Below are 19,578 nucleotides of genomic sequence, written 5' to 3'. Positions count from 1 at the left end.
TTTGGGACGAAAAGAGTATATTTTGTCTAAAAATGAAAACAGGTGCAGTCTGTGTACGAAAATAATATTATGTAACATATTGAGTGAGAACCAATCTGTTCTACTCATTCTTTGTAGGAGGAGAAGGGGCGTTTTACTTTCCAAACTCAATACTATAAAATGCCCTCTCTCCCAAGGGAGGGGGCACATGGGCACTTTTTAAATTCCACCTTTTACGTGATGTAAATTGTTGCCGTGGCCGGAGAATTCTCTGTTTAATAAATCATCCTTGCGTGTGTTTTTTCTTACAAGAAATCTGTCTTCAAGTTTTTGGAACACGCAAAAGAGGACAAATAATTAGCCTCTTTCACCAACTAGTCAGAGACTAAGAGCCACTTTTTTTGTGTTACTGCAAAGAGCCACATCATACACATGGGTATACATGAACATCATCTTTTAATCATGTATGCACTCATACACAGACCTCTGCTCAGCCAGATCTAATGAAAATAACCACACCAACATGATTATATCAGCAATTTTCAACAGTTAACATTCATCTCACACACACAAACTCTCATTTCAAGAAAGTCCACAAACAATAATAGAATAATTTTCAATAACATCTTTCTCTTACTATGCTGCTTAGTGAAACTTCTGGCATTCCTTATCTTGAACAATCCTCTTCAAATCTGGCTTGTATTCTGTTGTTGCCACTCTAAGCAATTCTTTCAAATGAGTGTCAGTCAGAACAGATCGATGCTTTGATTTCACATGTTTCAGGGTAGAAAACACAGACTCGCAGACGTACGTTGACCCAAACATGGACAGTATCTTAAGCGCAGCTCGTTTGAAGTTGGGGTATTTTTCAATTGGCACATTTTTCCAGAACTCAACGGTCCCTTCCCTTAAAACAGCTTTCAGTTGATCCTCCTCACAAAGGTCGATCATCTCCAACTCAGCCGCAGCCTCATCTGTGACGAGCGGGGCTTTCAAACAGTCTGTCTCCGCATTAAATGGGTCGACGAGGAACGTAATCTGTGGTCTTTTCAGTTGTCGATCACAGAACCGGGTCACAAAGCTTTCGTGCAGGTTTGCAACCAGTGTTGCATATCTGTCTGTTTTCTTTTTCAGGGAGGCGCTGGTGACTTGCTCACTGGCTTTTAGCAGAGTATGAAAATGTGTTAAATCTACCTTTTGAATATGCGCCTCGAACAGCTTTAGTTTGTTGACAAACGCAAACACACTTTGCACCAGGTCAGGCAGCATTTCTAACTTACCCTGCAGGGTCAGGTTCAGTCTGTCCAAGTGACACAGCATGTCGACTGAAAATGCCAGATCCATAATCCACTCGAGGTCTGAGAGCTCGGGATAGTCCTTGTCCTTCTCTTCCATGAACAGTTTCACAGCATCCAAAAGCTCAAAGAAGCGAGAGAGTACCTTGCTTTTTGACAGCCACCTCACAGTGCAGTGCAGCGGCAGGTCACCTGGAAGCCCTTGGTCCAGCTCAGCGATGAGAATCCTGAATTGCCAGTGGTTAAGCGCATGTGTGCGGATGTAGTTGACGATTTCCATCACAGGCTTCATGACGTTGTTTAAATTCAATGATTTAGACACGAGTTGCTCCCTGTGGATGATGCAGTGGAAATTCCAAAAGTCAGGAAATGTTTGATCAGCTTTGCACAGCCCCACAAGCCCGTTCACGGATCCGATCATGGCTGGCGCTCCATCCGTGGCTATTGCAGTTAGTTTCGGTATGGGCAGATTTGCTTTTGCAAACACAGCCATCATTGCTTCTTTCACATATATGCCACGGGTTCTGTCTTTTAATGGCACAATATCAAGGAGTTCTTCTTTGATCATACATTCATTTGACACAGACCGTGCAAATATTGCCAACTGAGGCTTGTCTTGTATGTCACAACTCTCATCCAGTGCCACACTAAAATACTCACATGCTTGAAGGTCAGAGTGCAACTCTGATTCAACAGCTGTATTAATATCCGATATTCTGCGTTTAACACTGTGGCGGGACAGTTGAACGTCTGATACGCTCCGTTTTAGTTTGTCGTCTCCAGGAGCCAAGATTTCAAAGGCGTCAATGAGGCATTTTTTAATGAAGTCCCCTTCGTTGCTATGTTCCAAGCCAGCTGATATGATGCAAGCGTTACGGTATCCAAGTGTTTTGTGAATTTTTTGAAAAACTGCACCTGCTTTTCTGCCTTGCTTTTCAAAGCAACCAACTTGTTCTTGCGAAGTTCAGTCCCTTTTGGAAATTCCTGTTCGATGTTAGGGTGGAGTGAGCTGAAGTGACGCTGAAGATTTGAAGCTTTGAAATGCGCTAATGCTGCTTGACATTAAAGGAATATAAGAGTTTGTGTGAGTGGGGGTTAAATACAGGATGTGTGTGATGGACGTGGGGGTTTTAGGAATGGAATGTTGCAGAACAAAGGATGCTAATTGCAGGGGGAGATGCAGAGCCGCGATAAGATCAGAGTAGGTTGTAAACCACATTTGTTTTACACCGGGGCGGAAAAGTACAAAACAGGAGAAGCCACCCAGTGACGCTGCGGATGAAGATCGGCCAATGAAAAGCAAGCTAAAGTTAAACTGCAGAAAACACATAGCCAATAGAATAATGCCAGGATGCCTTTGTTTCTGTGTCATTTAAATATTGTGTAGTATAACTATTCACTGGGGCGACTCGGATGAGACTACGTCGGCTGCTTGAGACAGAGACGTATAGAATTGTGTTGATAGGGACCCGGGACCCCAGCTGTTATGTATTAGATTTGAGTGTTAGGAATAAATCCACTCGTGTGTGAAAATGCCGGCTTCCTGATACCTTTCTATTGCAGAACGAGCATGCTATTGTTGGATGGGTGATAGTTTGGTAAGGTCACAAATTGGAGTCAGATTATTAACTTAAGTTTATATTAATATAGCAATAAATTCCAACAACATATAAGGCAGATCGGCTTGCCATTATTACGTTTAACAAAAAAATATAAACTCTCCCACTCTGGCAAAAACGTCCTGTTTTCTTCTTCATATTTTCGTTTGGCTGTGCTTTTTTTCCCTGCCATTTCAAGAGGTAACTTGACGGAAATAGTTTACAATACAAATTATGTCACACCAAAGATTCTCTCGTCGCTCGTTTGACGTCACTCAAACAGGCTTACATGGTCAGTGTGCCATCTAGCTGTAGGGGGAGTGAATGACAGCTGTAGGGGGGGTGAATGACAGCCCCAGCCAAGCATTTTTGACGCATGTCATGTGAAAGCTCCTGAAGAGCCGCATGAAACTAGTTAAAGAGCCGCGTGTTGGCCACCCCTGTCCTAGATTTACAGAGCATCATTCTGCAATCAAGGCTGTTAACTCCTAGGGGGATGGAAGGGAAGCAGTCTCCAGCACATGACGATCCACGGAGGCTTGGCCTCTTGTCGGGTGACCCGGGCCCAACAGTACAGGAGCTGAAGGAGCAGAAAGTCCGCCGAGGGCTAGGGAAGGATCAGGTAGTGAGGTCGTTAAATGAACAACCCCCTCCCCTCTCTGCTACACATACATCTTCATAGTCCACCACTGTAATAATTATGGTTTAGATCTTGCATTGTTGAAGCTCCAATTCAACTTTCCATTCTTTTGTTTATTTCCCCATCACCCATTCCACAGATTGGCCTATAGCACTCTATTTCTCTTGCACAAGCAATGATGAATGACAGTCAATATTAGCTTTTTTATGTGTGTTTTCCATGCTTATTATATTGATATATGAATTTTACTTCTGCTGGGTTTCTTTACACATCCACATACTTCTGCACTTTATAGACACACTAAGCCAGTATTTGGTGCTCATAACGATATATCGTTGTTGTTTATTATGTTATTTGCACAATGACAAATAAATATTGAATTGAAATTGTACTGTTTTTATATTTATATATATTTACGATGTACTGTGTACTAAGTAGTACATGCGCTACTATTGTTCTAAAATCTTGTATAGGTGAAGTGGAAATATTTTGGTAACTTTTTCTATTTTTTATTTTTTCCAGGCCTACCGTCCTACCCCTGACCTAGTATGTCGATTGAATGAAGACATCTCTTATGCTTTAGGAGAATGCACTCTTCCAACTTGTAAAGAATGGCATGTGGATGCTGTCTTGGTCAAAACATTATTTTGTAACAACTTTGCTAAAATATTGTTACAAAAAGTAATTATAGTTCAATGTGGTTTACCTAATAAATTCCATAAAATATTTTTACTTGTAAGAACATATTTTCATTCTTAGAACTAATGCCATTGTTAACTTTCAAAATACTGTTAAAAATATTTGATTGAAGTACATAAAATTGAAGAAAATCACATCACATTTGTAAGAAATATTTATTTACAAATTTAAAAAAAAATAATGTCAACTTATATTATGTCAGTGAAGAGGGAGTCTAAAATAAAAAATATCCAGATTGATTTGCCACAGTTAAGCTCTTGAGGTAGGCTATATTTTTTAACAATGTTCTATAAGAGGATGTATCAAAAAAGACTGCAACACCTTCACACCCTGGCTGGAACAAAACCTACATAATTTCCACGTGCATCTAGAAAACGATCCTGAATCTTCCAAACGCAACAACTGGGGATCCCAACTCTTCGTCCAGGTCCAAGCATACCATGTTGCCAAAGTTTCTGTAAGCCGCGTAGCGGAACTGCCTGTTGCAGTTTTCTTGCAGGATGTATTGTTCAAAGTGAGGCAACAGTGATATGCAGTGCTGTGGTTGTTGACAGCATTTCTGTTCAAGTAGCGTGGGCATATTTCTGCAAGCTCCACAGACACACCAGCTGGGTGCCTGTAGATGAGGAGGTCCAGGTGTGGGATCTGTTGACACTCATCCAGCGTTAGTTTCTGTATACGAGGTGGTACAACATTCAAAGCTACTTTGTCAGATTTAGATAAACAGGTCATTTGAATTCATGTGTCACAACTAATTGAAATTATGCGGTAAAAAGCAGTACTTTTCATTTGAGTGTATTTAACATTGCACGCTGTCTCACAGACACACAGACAGGGGCACGTTTTTAACTATAGGAGAGATCAAGTCTCCTATACTGTAAGTACTTCTCTGGGAGGTAATTGTCTTTCTATGGAGGTAAATATGATGCAAAAGTAACTTGTACCTGTAAAAAATTAGTTTTAGTTGTATTTAAAAAATAATAATAATAATTGTACCTGTAGAAAAAAGTAAAAAATTTGTAGCTGTAAAAGTCAAGATTTGTACCTGTAAAAAAAATAGTTGCCGGCAACTGAAACAGAATATTTCTGTCTATTTAATTATAACTGTTTTGATTTAGTTATGACTATTTAGAATTAGATAATTAATTAGACCCCTTGTTCTGAAAGGCTGAAAACTCTGTGTTTTTCCATCGTGGGTCAGAGAGGGTTGAGACAGTGTGACAAATGGGGGTGTAGTCATGTAACTTTGGGAGGTGACGTTTTGAAGGACAAAGGATATTAGCTACGGACGGGGCAGAAAAACTTTACAGTTGAGAGGGACACGATGACGCAAGGAGGCTCATCTGATTTCCTGTCCGGCTATGTCGTGAATAAATGTGAAGAAATGCCTGAATTCGCTGATCTCATGTATGTTTATTAATCAATGGCATGAACACGCAAATGGTAAGAATCCCTCCATTTACAACACAACTTACTACACATAAGGTATGTGGCCCTACCTGATATAGCACATCTCGGGGCACCTCAAAATCCCAGTCACACATTGCATTTTCCTCTTTCAGGCATGTATTGGTGTACCCTTGATTTAGCATACAGACTTTTCCCCCATCGGTATGGTCACATCGGGTTAAATCGTAAGTCATATTTGTTTTGGGTGCTAACCACTCTCCTTTAATGTGTAAAATCCAGTATGCATTCAGAGCTATAACGGGTAATACATAATACCTGCATACTGTCTGAGAGTTGGTTACATTATATTGCACCCATGTGCCGGTGCACACAGTGTCATTGCAAACAGTTTTTTCTGCCTGTAAGTATAACCAAACATCAGTCGTAATATTCCATATCCTTTGCCATTCGTAATAATTATTTGTTATTACAATTGCTTTAAATCGATTTCTTTGTACTTTGGCATGTATATATTGTAATGAACACGCAGTCCAATTCATCCAATTAGTCATATTGTGTAATACCTCATCAGTGGAGTTGTTTACTTTTTCTTGAAACTGCACTTGTTTTACCCAAATTAATACATTCTGTGCTTGACCTTGCACTGCAGTTGGCATCCACTGTGCCAGTTTTACTAATGCATCATGTGTATATTGTCCAGTGTAGTGTAGCTTGCTTGTAGTAATCTGGTTGTCAATCAGGTTGGCGGATCCCAGCAACATTCCTGTCCCCCCCAGAAGAGTGTCATACCACGCCCGTCGAGCATGATGACACTCTGGTAAGATAGGGAACTTGATTGTCCAACGCACCTCAGTTCGAATCAGTCCATGTGCCATCTTCATACAGGTAGGCACGATAGGAACAACGTGGGTTGTGACATTGGTGGTAGTATTAGGGGATACCCAGCAAAGGACGATCTTCCCCATCAGGAGCACACCACCTGCAAGGCCTCCGATGCCCCATCGTCCGGCACCACCATGTCTTTGGCCAGCATACATCTTCTCGTTGTACTTGGATCCCCAAGCGAGGTGAATTCATACCTGTACACATACACATAGACAACTACATGCTTGGATTAGTTTTCTCGTAAATAACATTTGAAATTGTTTCGCCTTTGAATTTGCTTGGATTTTGAAGAGGAATCTAGAATTGTGTCCTCTTTGCGTGTTCCAAAAATGAAGATAGATTTAATGCAAGAAAAATACACCTTTGCAAAAATGATTTAATAAAAAACAGAGAATCTCTGGACAAATAACTGCCTCTAATCATCACTTAAACATCGTGGGATTCAGAGCGTCAAATGTAGCTCTTCCGCGTGCACAACGGTTTCTTATAGTTAAAAAGACCTCCTCTCTTTCATTTGTAGACAAAACATACTCTCTGGTACTTTTCCGTGAGCGATGGCGAAAACAAAGTCAGGTGTGGGTGTTCAAAACAGATTCTGTTCTCAAGGACCAAATGTGTTTTCGCACAAAGCGCTGAGAAGGAACTTTTTTAGACTAAATAGTACGTCCCAGCTTAAGGTCAGCCTATACGAAGTCAACACCATCTGCTCTGCACAGGACACAAAACATTTCGACAAGGTTAATATCAAGAATTAAAATGTTAATAATGTGTAACAATGGTTAATAAAATAAAATGAAGTATTAAAAATGTTACAATATCTATCAATGGTCGCTAATAATAATAGGATGTATTTTTGTAACAGTTTTATCAGCAATAGAGTTATTTGTAAGAAAATAATAAATTCTTGAAAAAGACCGGTGCACAGCGGAAAAGAAGGTAAATTCCTTCTTATTTGGGTTTTTAAGTCTCCAGCTGTCGACGAGGCCAAAATCATCCGTATATTCCCCTATTACTTTAGTAGATTGTAATCGCCTTATACATGTTGTATTATTAGAACGTTCTATTAATGGATTTAAGACTGTGTTAAAGTCTCCTCCAATCATAATAGTAGAGTTCGCTGCTAAATCAAACAGCTGAAAGAAAAATTCATGGAAAAAGGCCAGATCATCATTATTAGGGGCATATAAATTACCAAATGTATATATTTTATTAAATATAGTCACCTGAATAATAATGTATCGGCCCTCTGGGTCTGTTATTGTATTATTTAGAGTAAAGAGTAAATTCTTATGTATGAGTATACAGACTCCTCTTTGTCTACTGTTATAAGGGGCAGAGTACGCTTGGCTAAAATTCTTATCAATAAGTAATTTTTCTTTAGATTTTTGTCGGTGGGTTTCTTGTAGGAGGCAAATATCTGCTTTTAATTTTAAGAGATCGTCTCAAGTTTTTATTCTTTTTGCCTGTGAGCGAGCGCCACAAACATTCCAGGAAACCAGAACTAATTTATGCATACAAACAATATAGACTCAGTCCTGTGTATATATCTGTATAGGCCATTTGTCAATATTGGCATGTTATAGGATACAATCAAAGTGGTTAGCTGATTTATGTAATTTGTGTGAAATGTGAGGTAACGTGTAAGTAAATATAACAGTAAAAAAACGGGGAGGGAGGTGAAAGTGAAGGAAATTAGCGGGGGATTAAACATAAAAATACACCAGTAACTGGTAACCTAAGCGAGATTTTTTGTTTAAATATACTTTAGATATAGTTATGTATTAATATTATATTTATAATATAGCCTAAACATAATGAGTATTCATATTTTAGGTTTTATAGCCACATATACAGTATATGTATGCATCTAATAATCAAACAAAGTTTAGTTCCACTAATGCCAATTAGAACAGCCAGGTTGTCGAGTTGGTGTTTGAAGAGGTTAAATTTATTCCTCTTTTACGTGTTCCAAAAATATGAAGACAGATTTTTGATGTAAGAAAAAACACCTTTGCAAGATGATTTATTTAAAAAAAAACAGAGATCTCTGGACATCGTGACAAGACTCCAAACATCACGTAACAGGTGGCATTTCAGAGTGCCGAATGTGTCTCTTCCGCGGGGAAGATGGCTTCTTATAGTTAAATTTCATTTGTAGACAAAACATACTCTCTGGGTACTTTTCCGTGAGCGATGGCGCAAACAGAGTCAAGGGTGTGTGTGTGTTCGAAGCAGATTCTGTTCTCAAGGACCAAATGTGTTTTCGCACATAACACTGAGAAGGAATTTTTTTAGACCAAACAATATGTTCCAGCTTAGTTTAAGGTCAAATTATACTGAGTTCAACACTATTTCACCTACTCTACATCTATTAAACATTTCAACATGGTTAATATATGAAATAAAGAATTAAAATGTTAATAATGTCTAACAGGTTCCGGAATAGTTGGCCATCGATGTATAACTTATCAACGACTATCGTAGTCCATTTACCCTCCTGCCTATTTTGTGTCATTATAGGAAACAGTACCTTTCGCCGCTCTTTAATCTTTCTCGGGAATTGGTCATTCATTCCAAAAGAGGTCCCTTTAAGCTCCCGTCCTTTACTTTTAACAAATTCTTTCTGTTTAAAATGCTCAAACTTGGCGATAATAGGACGGGGTTTGTTGCCCCTACGGGCTCCAAGCCGATGTACCCGGTGAAAAGAGATGTTATTTACCGTCTCCTGAGGAATTTTTAATGACGTCGTCATAATTTTTTTTATCTCAACCTCTGGATTGTCAGAGGTATTCTCGGATATGCCTGAGAATATTAAATTATCCCGCATGCTACGGGATTGGACATCCAGAACAGTTTCTTTTAGTGTTTTATTCTCCTTTTTAATGGTTTCCAACTTGGCTGAAACAGCCGCAAGTGAAGAGCGTAACTCAGCATTATCTCGTTGGAGGTCACTTACCAATTGGCTGATGTTGACATTTAACTGTTTCAATTTATATTTTAACTGTTTTAAATTTATTATACATGTGTAGATATAGATATTACGATGTTAACTCAATCATTAGATGAATAAGGATGTGATAATGATTTCTTTGAACTTTGTTTGAACTCTGTCCTCTCTCTTTCCGTGAGAAAGGAATGTGTTAAAAGGTTTATGTTGATTTATCGGAAGGGTATGTTTAAAATACTGTCAGAGTTTCTGGTCATCAGGTCATCAAGTCGTAAAGTCTAAAAGTCCAAAGAGCAAAGCCTGTCAACATTAATTCTCCAAAGTCTGGAAGTAACTCTGTCAGAAACTTGTATTTGCTTTATATCACAACTCTGCTAAGGATTCAAAGGAGGGCGGGGACAGGTCACAATGTAAGACCATTTCTATAAAGATGCTGAAGATTCACTATTCAAACACACACTTGGAGCTTTTCACAAATTTTTGAGTGAGCTTGATTCTGTGTCTTTTAGAAGCTTCTAAAATAAAAAACTTGCAAGGAACTTCTTCATCGATCTCATTTCTGATTTCATTGAACACGCAAAAGATTACAAAAATACATGTAATCTTTCACTGACGAATTCCAAGCTTACCTTTAATTCTTTGACGTCCTCGCTGATTAGGCAGAGGACATCTAGTTTTTTATTTATAGACTCCAACATACTGACCGAAACGTCCGTAGTGGCTAGGTCATCCGTGTCTGTCGCTGAGTCATTTTTCCTCTTCTTCGAAGGTTTCTTTGAAGGTTTCTCGACGGAAGGATCCTCCATCGCGCAGCTGTAAAAATATCCGTCGATGAAACGTTCAAGGTCCTCCACGCTGGGTGGTATTCCAAATCTGCCGGATGAAAGAGAGAAGAGAAAAGCCAGGATATATGATGGTTAAATTCGGATTAGTTTAGCATAATAGAGCTAATTTTATTTTAGCAGCAGGGCGCCGCCATGTTGGTGTTTCCCGGTCTCGTTGTAGGTCTTGCGATAGTCACAGCATCTCGCGATAGCCCACAGCCAGGGTCATAAATCTTGATTAGGAAACCCCCTCCTTAATCTATTAAGGAAATTCCCCCTTAATCTAATAAGGAAATACCTCCTTCATCTAATAAGGAAATACCTTCTTAATCTAATTAGGAAATCCCCCTTAATCTAATTAGGAAATACCATCTTAATCTAAAAAGGAACTTCCCCCTTAATCTAATTAGGAAGGGGGCCCTAAACTAATTAGGAAATTCCCTCTAATCTAATTAGGAAGGGGCCCCTAATTTAATTAGGAATGTCTTCAATCAAATTTTGACAGCTGCTCCCTCGTAATACTCTCTTTTATGCGTAACAAAAAAAAAAGTACAGTCCATAACTTTTTGCAGGACAAATCTGAGTGTGCCAGTGCCGTTCAAACAACAAATGGTAAAATAATGTTCGCCTGAGCAGGGACTCATTTGAAGTGTGCATGAACCACTTGTTCCAGGACTGGTGACATAGCTTGCAATTTAATTCCTGGTCTTCCTCTGATGGTTGGAAGTGGGCCATCATACTGGTTCCAGGGCCCATTACATCATCCACATGGGGATTTGCAGAGCTGGTTGGATGCAATTGATGGCTGCCATGTCACTGTGAAAGATGGGATTAATTTATATAATAATTTATTACATTGACTTTAACACATGTACAATTTTAGTGAATTTTGGCATTTTGTTTATGTGTGGATGCCCTGTTTGAACAGTTCAAGATTTTACAAATATGGCATATTTGATGAAAGGAATAGCTCAAATACCATCATACTTTTGTGGGTGTTGAACTACCTATAGATAATCGTGGTCCGCCGGCACCTCCTCCAGGGCAGACACCTCAGCAGACAGCTGGTCCCTCCACTGCAATCCAGCAACGGTGTCAGTCCTCACTTCCCCCTCATCCTCCTCCGGCACGTCCTCTGGGGCAATGAGGTCTCCCGCCCTAAGGCATATGATGTGCATGTTGACACAGGTGGCGATGACCTGAGAAAAAGCATACATGGACATATTCATTGTACTGACAGGTGGAGGAGAAGCTAGAGGTGTGGAGGTTTGCCCTGGAAAGGAGGGTAATGAAGGTTGGCCATAGCAAGACTGAGTGTCTGTGTGTGAATGGGAGGAACCCAAGTGGAAGAGTGAGGTTACAGGGAGAATAGACCAAGAAGGTGGAGGAGTTTAAGTATTTAAGGTCAACAGTCCCATTGTTTAACCAATCCCCTTTTCTTTTCAACCAAACCCCTTTTCTTGAAAATATTTTTTATTTTTTTGAGGTTTAAAAAAAAAATTGTTGCACATTATTGAAGTTTCCCATTTAGTCTGTTCCATATGTTCATAGCTGATAGAAATGTAAAAATTGGAAATGCACTGCTTAGTAATCTTAATTGATTTTTGCCACGCCAAAGCACAGGTTTGTTCCGAATAACCAGAATGTGAGGCTCATATAGAAAGTACAGGACTCTTTATTACAGAAAAAATGCCAAGCAAAGGCAACGGGCAAGAGTGTAAAACAATGTAGCATTATCGATTAAAAACTCAATACACAAAGAGCAGTCTTCATGGCAAACAATTATTCAAGAGATTCTCACAGCAAACAATAATAATTCTCTAAAAGGTCTTCAACAGCAACCACTTAAGTACAAAAGAGTCAAACTAGATACCACCCACTATCATATTGCACTTTGCCCGATAAAACCTTTACTAAAAATAATAAAAGTTATAATTTACTAAAAAAAGAGCAAATAAATAAAAGGCCCATAAAATAAATCTTGTCAGGGGGAAAAACAGTGACACAGAACTCCTGATAGGGCACTCCTTTTGGACAATAATCCCTCACGAATAGGACCTTGCTTCCAAAGGGTTACGTAATTTTATTACATGACAAATTCCTATTTACTTTTTTTTTTACATAATAAACACACACCTACCAAATAGAACTTACGTCATACATATTTATACATAATCCTCAGGTTTATTTATTTAGTATTGATAAAGTATAATTACTCCAATTAAGTAATAATGAGAGTATTTATTTAAAATACATAAAGTATATTGTTTGAATTGCATAATAATCAGATTAGCTATACAAGATGAATAGCATATACTTGTTTGAATTACATTTTATTTATCTTATGTATACACCAAATTATTCAAAATATATGACTTTTATATAATTATTTTCCATTCAGTACAAATGAACAATCAGACCACCTTGTTGATTTAACAGATTTATTATAATTCACACTTGTCCATTCAGAATTGGGATAGCCAGTAACCTTTAAATAACTTGACTTTTCAATTGTAAAAAAAAAAATACATTTGCATACAAAACATGACATTAGGCATAAAACAAGTTCAATAAATCAGTCAGAATAACTCATCTCAACTAGAGAAAAGTGCAAAACTCAGTGCAATAACTTGAACAACACAAGCACACTCACGCACACGCGCGTACACACATATGCATGCCACTGTTAAACTTAAAATAACAATAAAATAAGTTGAATTTTCAATTGTAAAAAAATTATTTGCATATGAAACATGACATTACCCCCCCCCCCCTCAAAAAAAAAACAAGTTCAATAAATGATGAAGAGGGTCTTCTGCCCAGATTTAGTCATAACTGTTTTAATTTACTTATTTCCTCAGTAGAACTTTTATCTGTGGATGTATCTTTGTGAGTGCTCTCGCAATTTCTGCTCGTGCCGGCATGTCTGGGGGGGGGGGGGGGCGGGCCTCCTCTATTTCCACAACAATAGACCATTTGTCTGTGGTTGAAGTCAATGTGTTAGTATGATTTCTTTGTAAGTCTTTTCTCATGCCGACTGCCGGCATGTCTGAAGGGCCTCCTCTATTTCCACAACAATAGACCATTTGTCTGTGTTTGAAGTCAATGTGTATTGAATGATGTCTTTAAAAGTTTTATCTCATGTCTGGTGAAATCCGGATGGGCTGGGGGCTTGGGGGTTTTATGGTACCACCCTTCAAGATAGTATAAGAATGTTGTAAGTCCTCTGAAATCTTCGCACGAGTGAGAGGCTGCAGCCATTGTCTGGATCTCATTTGTGCCCGGAATATTCTGTAGAAATAAAAGCTTTGAAGCAACTGTTCATCGAGCTCCAGCCTGCATTCGGATAACCAACATTCTCACTACCCAAAAGAAAATGAACACACGGAAGAAAAATATTTTTTTCTTCAACAATGACTCAAAAATTTTTTCCAGCTTGTAAATGTTCAAGGACAACCAAGATAAATACATGGATACTAGCCTGTTAGGCTATGGTGAAAATGTCTCAGCCTATAATGTTTTAAAAGCTCATACCTTGTAGATAACAAACTGTCAAACAAATTGCAAGGCAACGTTCACAGCACCTGTGAATGAAGACAAAGAACAACAAATCAAAATGGTTATTTGTAGAATGAGCTGCTGTTAAATGTCCATGTCCTTTTCAAAGTTGATAGATATTATAACATTTTTAATTCTTCATTTCATATATTAACCATTGTTATACATTATTAACACTTTAATTCTTTATTAACCATGTTGAAATGTTTTATAGAGGTAGAGTAGTGTTACACTCAGTATAATTTGACCTTAAGCTGGGACATACTATTTAGTCTAAAAAGTTCCTTCTCAGCGTTTTGTGCGAAAACACATTTGGTCCTTGAGAACAGAATCTGTTTCGAACACGCACTCCTGACTCTGTTTTCGCCATCGCTCATGGAAAAGTACCCAGAGAGTATGTTTTGTCTACAAATGAAAGAGGGGCGGTCGGTTTTAACTATAAGAAGCCATTGTACACGCGGAAGAGACATTTTTCGACGCTCTTAATCCCACCTGTTTAAGTGATGAATTAGAGGCAGTTTAAGTGTCCAGAGATCTCTGATAGATAAAATCATTTTTGCAAAGGTGTTTTTTCTTACATTAAATCTGTCTTCAGGTTTTGGAACACGCAAAGAGGACAAATACTTTTAATCCTCTTTCAAAGTGCATAATGCACAACAATACCTGACAAAGTTTTACACTTCCAATATCAGACATTGTAGGCCTAATGAGTTTTTTGTATTGCAATGCAAAGCTAACGTATGCTTTTAACATGCTTACTCTAAACATTTTAGCTTGATATTGGGAACTATTTTGACATCACATGAACTTTAATTCATATGAACTACATTTAAAGTATGCAACAGTTTGATGTGTACATCGTTTAACTTATACTTACAAAATCTATGTTGCAACAAGGAGGTGAGAACACAGACCCTGAAAAACAAGAACAAGAAAAATACACCAAGAGTTAGATAAGGTATTTGAAGAAAAATATAAATATAAGTGAGAATTAAACTCATCAGCATATAACATTCTGTTTTGTACTCTAGGCCAGTATTTAATAGTACTCTATAAAGCCTGTATCTCACTGAGCAGCGCAGGCTTGAGAGGGTCCACGCATGTAATGATTCAGAGCCCAACTTGTTTCAAAATGAATAGGCTAATTATTGTGGACAAGGGGGATGCAATAACTACTGATGTTACTATTAGCCATTTTATGATGATAACGGACTCCAAAGGGTTAAGTTAGTCCATTATCAAGCTGGTAGCTAGCTTGTTTGCTGTGATGCTAGCGGGCCAGGACATTGTGAAATAGCGAGCCTGTTAACTATAACGCTCGCGGGTATTGTGAAATACTTATCTTGTTATACTTAACAAGATAGCTCACGCGAGCGAGCGTGAATATTGTGAAATAGCCAGCTTGTTAGCTATGCTACCGAGCACTGCATGTCCGTGACGTGATCTCAAGCTACGTCAATTTGACCATAAATGAACTGATATTGGTGTGATGTGTTATAAAGTGCACGTGGAGGACACATTTGGGAGTAATTTTTACGTAGATTGTCTCAGATTGCTTGCGTCTACCCACAAGTGCCTGAAGAAGGGTAGTGTAGATATCTTCTTCTTCTTTAATTTCCGGCAGACCGCGCACTAAATCTCACTTATCATAACTCTTATGAAAACCAATCACATACATTTTAAACACAATCTTGTTTGTTTTACCACTTTGATTATTTAAATGTTATTAGTAAATATTTACTTATTACATTTAACAAATTTTAGAATTGATTATGCAGATTGTATGTCATTTTAATGCATTATTTTAAAAACTGTGAGTTTTTAAATAAAATTTAATTGATTTAAATACATAAAATTTACCTTTGCCATGGATAATTTCTGTGAGTGTAACATGACCTAATTTTTAACGTCTATTTTTGGTCTAAATCAAGTCTAAGACAGACGGACCTGATTTAGCCCAAAATTAAACGTCCAAAAGACGTCTGGTGCTGGGTGGAAACCTTTCCTATTTTGTATCATGTAATTGGGACTTTAATTACTGCAGGCAGGTTTGTCAAACACCAGTTCGTCCTTCCCGCGAAACAGCGTGAAGTCGCTGACACGTCTGTGACGTTCGAAGCCTCGTTTGCTGTGGTCACGTGATTTTTGGCATCTCTGAAGCAGTTGTCGGAACACGGCTTCGACACGCCTCCGCTTCATTTGCTCGAATCAAATTCGAGCAGGAAAGCTCGACTGTAACATCTCCAGTTTTGAGCCCCAACGATAAGGACGCTACGAGGTAACTAGCTTGTGTGATTTCCTCATTCTCCCACACACATCGAGGCAGGCTGAATGTTGTCAGAATCCCCGATGTTCTTCAAACGGCGTTTGATGAAACGTAGCTTCGATTATGTTTTTGCTAAACAGGACGCCCCCTCGGATCTTTCGGCACCGTGCAGCATGTGTACTGTATTTGTGACTCGTAGGTTGGGGCACCTTTGCGTCGCATGCGTGACAGAAGTGTGCTAGACTGAAGAGACTTAACCGAGCAACTACACGTTTTTCTTGCAGCAATAAAAAATAACCACAGCCAACTCTCATTCAAAATTTGAGTGCATTAGAAAAGTGTGCGCAAAAGCTGATGTTCTTGCTATGTGCGGTTTCACCGAACCAGTAGACCCAGTGAGCTGTGTGACATTTTTGTCACAAGTGCGCTGCACTGTGACACTCATACTGCAAGCAACCCGACCCGACTCGACTGAGCGACTGAAATACACACACTCTCAATTAACAAACATGCGTTCACGGTCTGCATCTAAAAGCAAGTCTGCCTTTTCTCAGTCAGCCTTCTCATTTAAAGCCATTAAAGAGTGGAATGGGGTCCTAATTAAAAAAACAAACAAACAATGCAAACTTTTACAGCTTCTCAGGAGCAGTCAAATGCTGGCTTCATGAACACCAGTCCTGTTCACATTATTAGTACTTGACTTGTCCATCAGACAATACCCTTGTGGTATTTGAGGATTGATTATTAATCCCTGCTCATCAACCTCAAATCCAATACTTCCAACTACTTACGTGACTTTTGGCGTTTTTCTTATCAACTAATTGAGCGGCAGCTGTCGCTGCAGGATGCAGATGTACGGGCTACTGCCATGTTGCCAGAGGCGGACTTACCATTAGGCAAACCTAGGCAGTAGCGTAGAGCTTCACATTACTACAGGGCCCCATAAAATTCCTCATACACTAATGGCCAATATAGTTTTTACTTATTTACGCACAATTATGTTTTTGATCCAAATCATTTCGCTAAAAGGCCAGCAGAAGGCTTCTTGTATCATGTGTTTCTTGGCCCCCCTCATTTTCCACTAATGGAGCAGTCCATCTTACTGTGAATGTGCATGCGCAAAAACAGAGCAGAAGGATGCGAAGTGACGGCAGCGTAACTGAGAGGAAAGGAGAATGTAAAACAATTAAACAAAGTTAGCCGAGTGGGGCTGAAAGCAAAAAGTTGGCTGGCAAGTTACCAAAAATGACAAATATTGTCACTTGCATCTATGGCGACTCAGCCTGCAGCAGCAACAACAAGATTGACACCTGTTGGGGACGCAAACGTAGTGATTAACTGTTCAGCTGGTGACATTTCCCCTGTATTGATAACTATTTTTTGTCTCATTGAACTTGGGAGGGCCTGTTATCGTTGCAGCTTACCACCCGCATGACGGTTGCTATTTTTAGAACAAGCCTGGACATGTACGTCACTACCCTGGCTACGTGACACATTTAAGCTAATTTTAAATGAATTCTTGTGCTGTTGGAAAGTTTAAACAATGTTTATATATTTGTAGCATCACTTGTTTTACTTGTAAGTTGCAGCCAGGCCTGTTTTTAGGCTTGTCATGATGCATTTTCCAAACTGGCCCAGAGTGATTTATTTTTTAAAGTTTTGTCCTAAGATGTCACCCCACAAAGGAATATTCTTTCACTTTAAACATTAAATAATCATTTTGGGGGTTTTAATTGAGCAGGAAGGGTTTGAAATATGTAACCAGCAACATAATGTACAGTGCTCAACGCAAAAGAGTACACCCCCTTTCAAAAGTAACATTTTAACTCTTTCACTGCCAGACGTTTTCAGAAATGGGTTGTCCCCACTGCCAGCCGATTTAAGCATTTTGAGTGATCTTTCAAGGTCCACAGAAAATGTTGTGTTTGGACTATGGAAACACACATACTACCAAATGAAAGATTGGACTCTCAGCTTTCATCAGAAAAAAAAAGTTTGTTTCTACCTTATTCCGTTCTTCAGTAATCAACAATAGAAAATGGTTACTTTCACCGAAATTCTCTCTTTTGAAACAAAAAACGGAGAAAAAGAGCTTTTTGTGAAACGATGTTATTTCATGCACTCTAGTGAATTGTACACTTCTTTTTGTCCATGAATGATGCCACTAACACCTAAATAGTGCTTTACTTCTGTAAAACGCTTTCACCAACAATGAAAAAGTGTTTTTTGATTGCAAAATACGTTTATTTCCATTCAACAGTGTAACAATTAGACAAAACAATTTCGCAAACTATTTCCAAATATGTGCAACTGTGGTACTACTTACAATTATGTGGATGTTTCAAATACAGTTTTTCCTTTTGTAACGCTCTCCTGCGTGCAAGGAGACGCCGCTGGACTCGCACAACAGTTTACTTTCACTTTCACATTGGTCCGTTTTGCGTGCAAACGTTACACTTTCTTGACGGCCTTTTTTTCCGGGGAATAAAAAGCAAGTAGCAGACTGTACACACTTCTCCGATGAATATGCATTGGACTCGGGGCACTCTCCGTCGTCCGATCGAACGTCCGCCTGTGCGTGCTCGGTTGCGCTCCGCGTTACGACACCGTAATAGCCGCCGCGTCAGCGGTTCCAATTTCGCCGTCAAGCTCGTATTCACCTTCATCATCATCGAGTATGATCACCGTCGTCATCAATGCACTATTTTAGCGTTGGTCGATGCCTTTCGTCTTGTAAGTGTAGAGCTGCTTGCAAACGCTCGCCATTGCCCGTTCCCTCCTCCATCTAGCTCCATCTAACGTCTTCTACTGCCGCGTCAATGCTTTCCAACCACGGAGTCACCCTCATCTTCATCATCTATGATGATCATGTCATCAACAATGTGCTTTTTTAGCGATGCTTTTGGTCTTTGAAAAAAACGTCTCGGGTGTGAGCTCCTCGCGACCGGCCGCCATTTTTCCTTTGTCTTCCATTCTCATCTCCTGCTCGACGCTCTAGCTCCGCCTCTACTGACGCCCACCCGATCTTGTCAAAAGAGAGTCATCGCTGCCCTCTAGGGGCCAAAAATAGTCCTTAGGCACAACAGACAGACTTGAAACTTTGACCAGACATGCGGGAGGGTTTCCTCTACCCGTTTCAAAAAAAAAAAAAAAAAATCATTGGATGACGTCTTTTGACGTCATTGGCAGTGAAGCGTAGGTTTTTACTTGACGTCTTTAAACGTCAGTGGCAGTGAAAGAGTTAAACAATATCTCAATTAATACAAAAACAAGTGGAAAGTGTTTTCTTTAAGTAACACCCATTTATAATCATTTGTCTGCTTGACACCTGTGTAATGAATAATGAGACTCACCTGTAGACGCTTGTAGTCTAAAATTTGGGCTTTTTGAGCTTTGCTCCAAAGACGTTCTGTGGGGTGTACTCATTTTTGCAATACCCCTATTTGAGTAAAACTGAAAATGTTGTTCTCTAATTCA

The 19,578-nt window shown here is 39.1% G+C and overlaps 2 protein-coding genes across 3 annotated transcripts in view; one reads left to right on the top strand and one right to left on the bottom strand.

Annotated features, from left to right (window-relative positions):
• Window positions 1–624: 624 nt before the first annotated feature.
• On the bottom strand, window positions 625–3,031 carry LOC144036548 (general transcription factor II-I repeat domain-containing protein 2A-like). The gene is made up of 2 exons (XM_077547257.1): window positions 3,001–3,031; window positions 625–2,129 (listed from the first exon to the last, which is right to left on the bottom strand). The coding sequence occupies exons 1-2, from the start codon at window positions 3,029–3,031 to the stop codon at window positions 625–627; spliced, it is 1,536 nt and encodes a 511-aa protein (XP_077403383.1).
• A 12,951-nt stretch (window positions 3,032–15,982) lies between these two features.
• LOC144036314 (glucose-6-phosphate exchanger SLC37A4-like) overlaps window positions 15,983–19,578 on the top strand; it is a 46,856-nt gene continuing 43,260 nt past the window's right edge. For both annotated transcript variants that reach the window (XM_077546846.1, XM_077546845.1), the window contains exon 1: window positions 15,983–16,113. The gene's annotated coding sequence lies outside the window, so the exon portion shown is untranslated. The remainder of the gene's footprint in view (window positions 16,114–19,578) is intronic.

Source organism: Vanacampus margaritifer, chromosome 16 (genome assembly GCF_051991255.1).
Source record: "Vanacampus margaritifer isolate UIUO_Vmar chromosome 16, RoL_Vmar_1.0, whole genome shotgun sequence".
Lineage (NCBI taxonomy): Eukaryota > Metazoa > Chordata > Actinopteri > Syngnathiformes > Syngnathidae > Vanacampus > Vanacampus margaritifer.
This window is presented reverse-complemented; position numbering and strand designations above follow the sequence as displayed.

Bases quoted from the DNA above. Each gene is read 5' to 3' on its own strand.
- LOC144036548 (XM_077547257.1), bottom strand. From the start codon at position 3,031: ATGAAGAAGAAAACAGGACGTTTTTGCCAGA. The intron at 2,130-3,000 runs GTGGGAGAGTTT...GCATCATATCAG, and splicing joins AACAGGACGTTTTTGCCAGA to CTGGCTTGGAACATAGCAAC.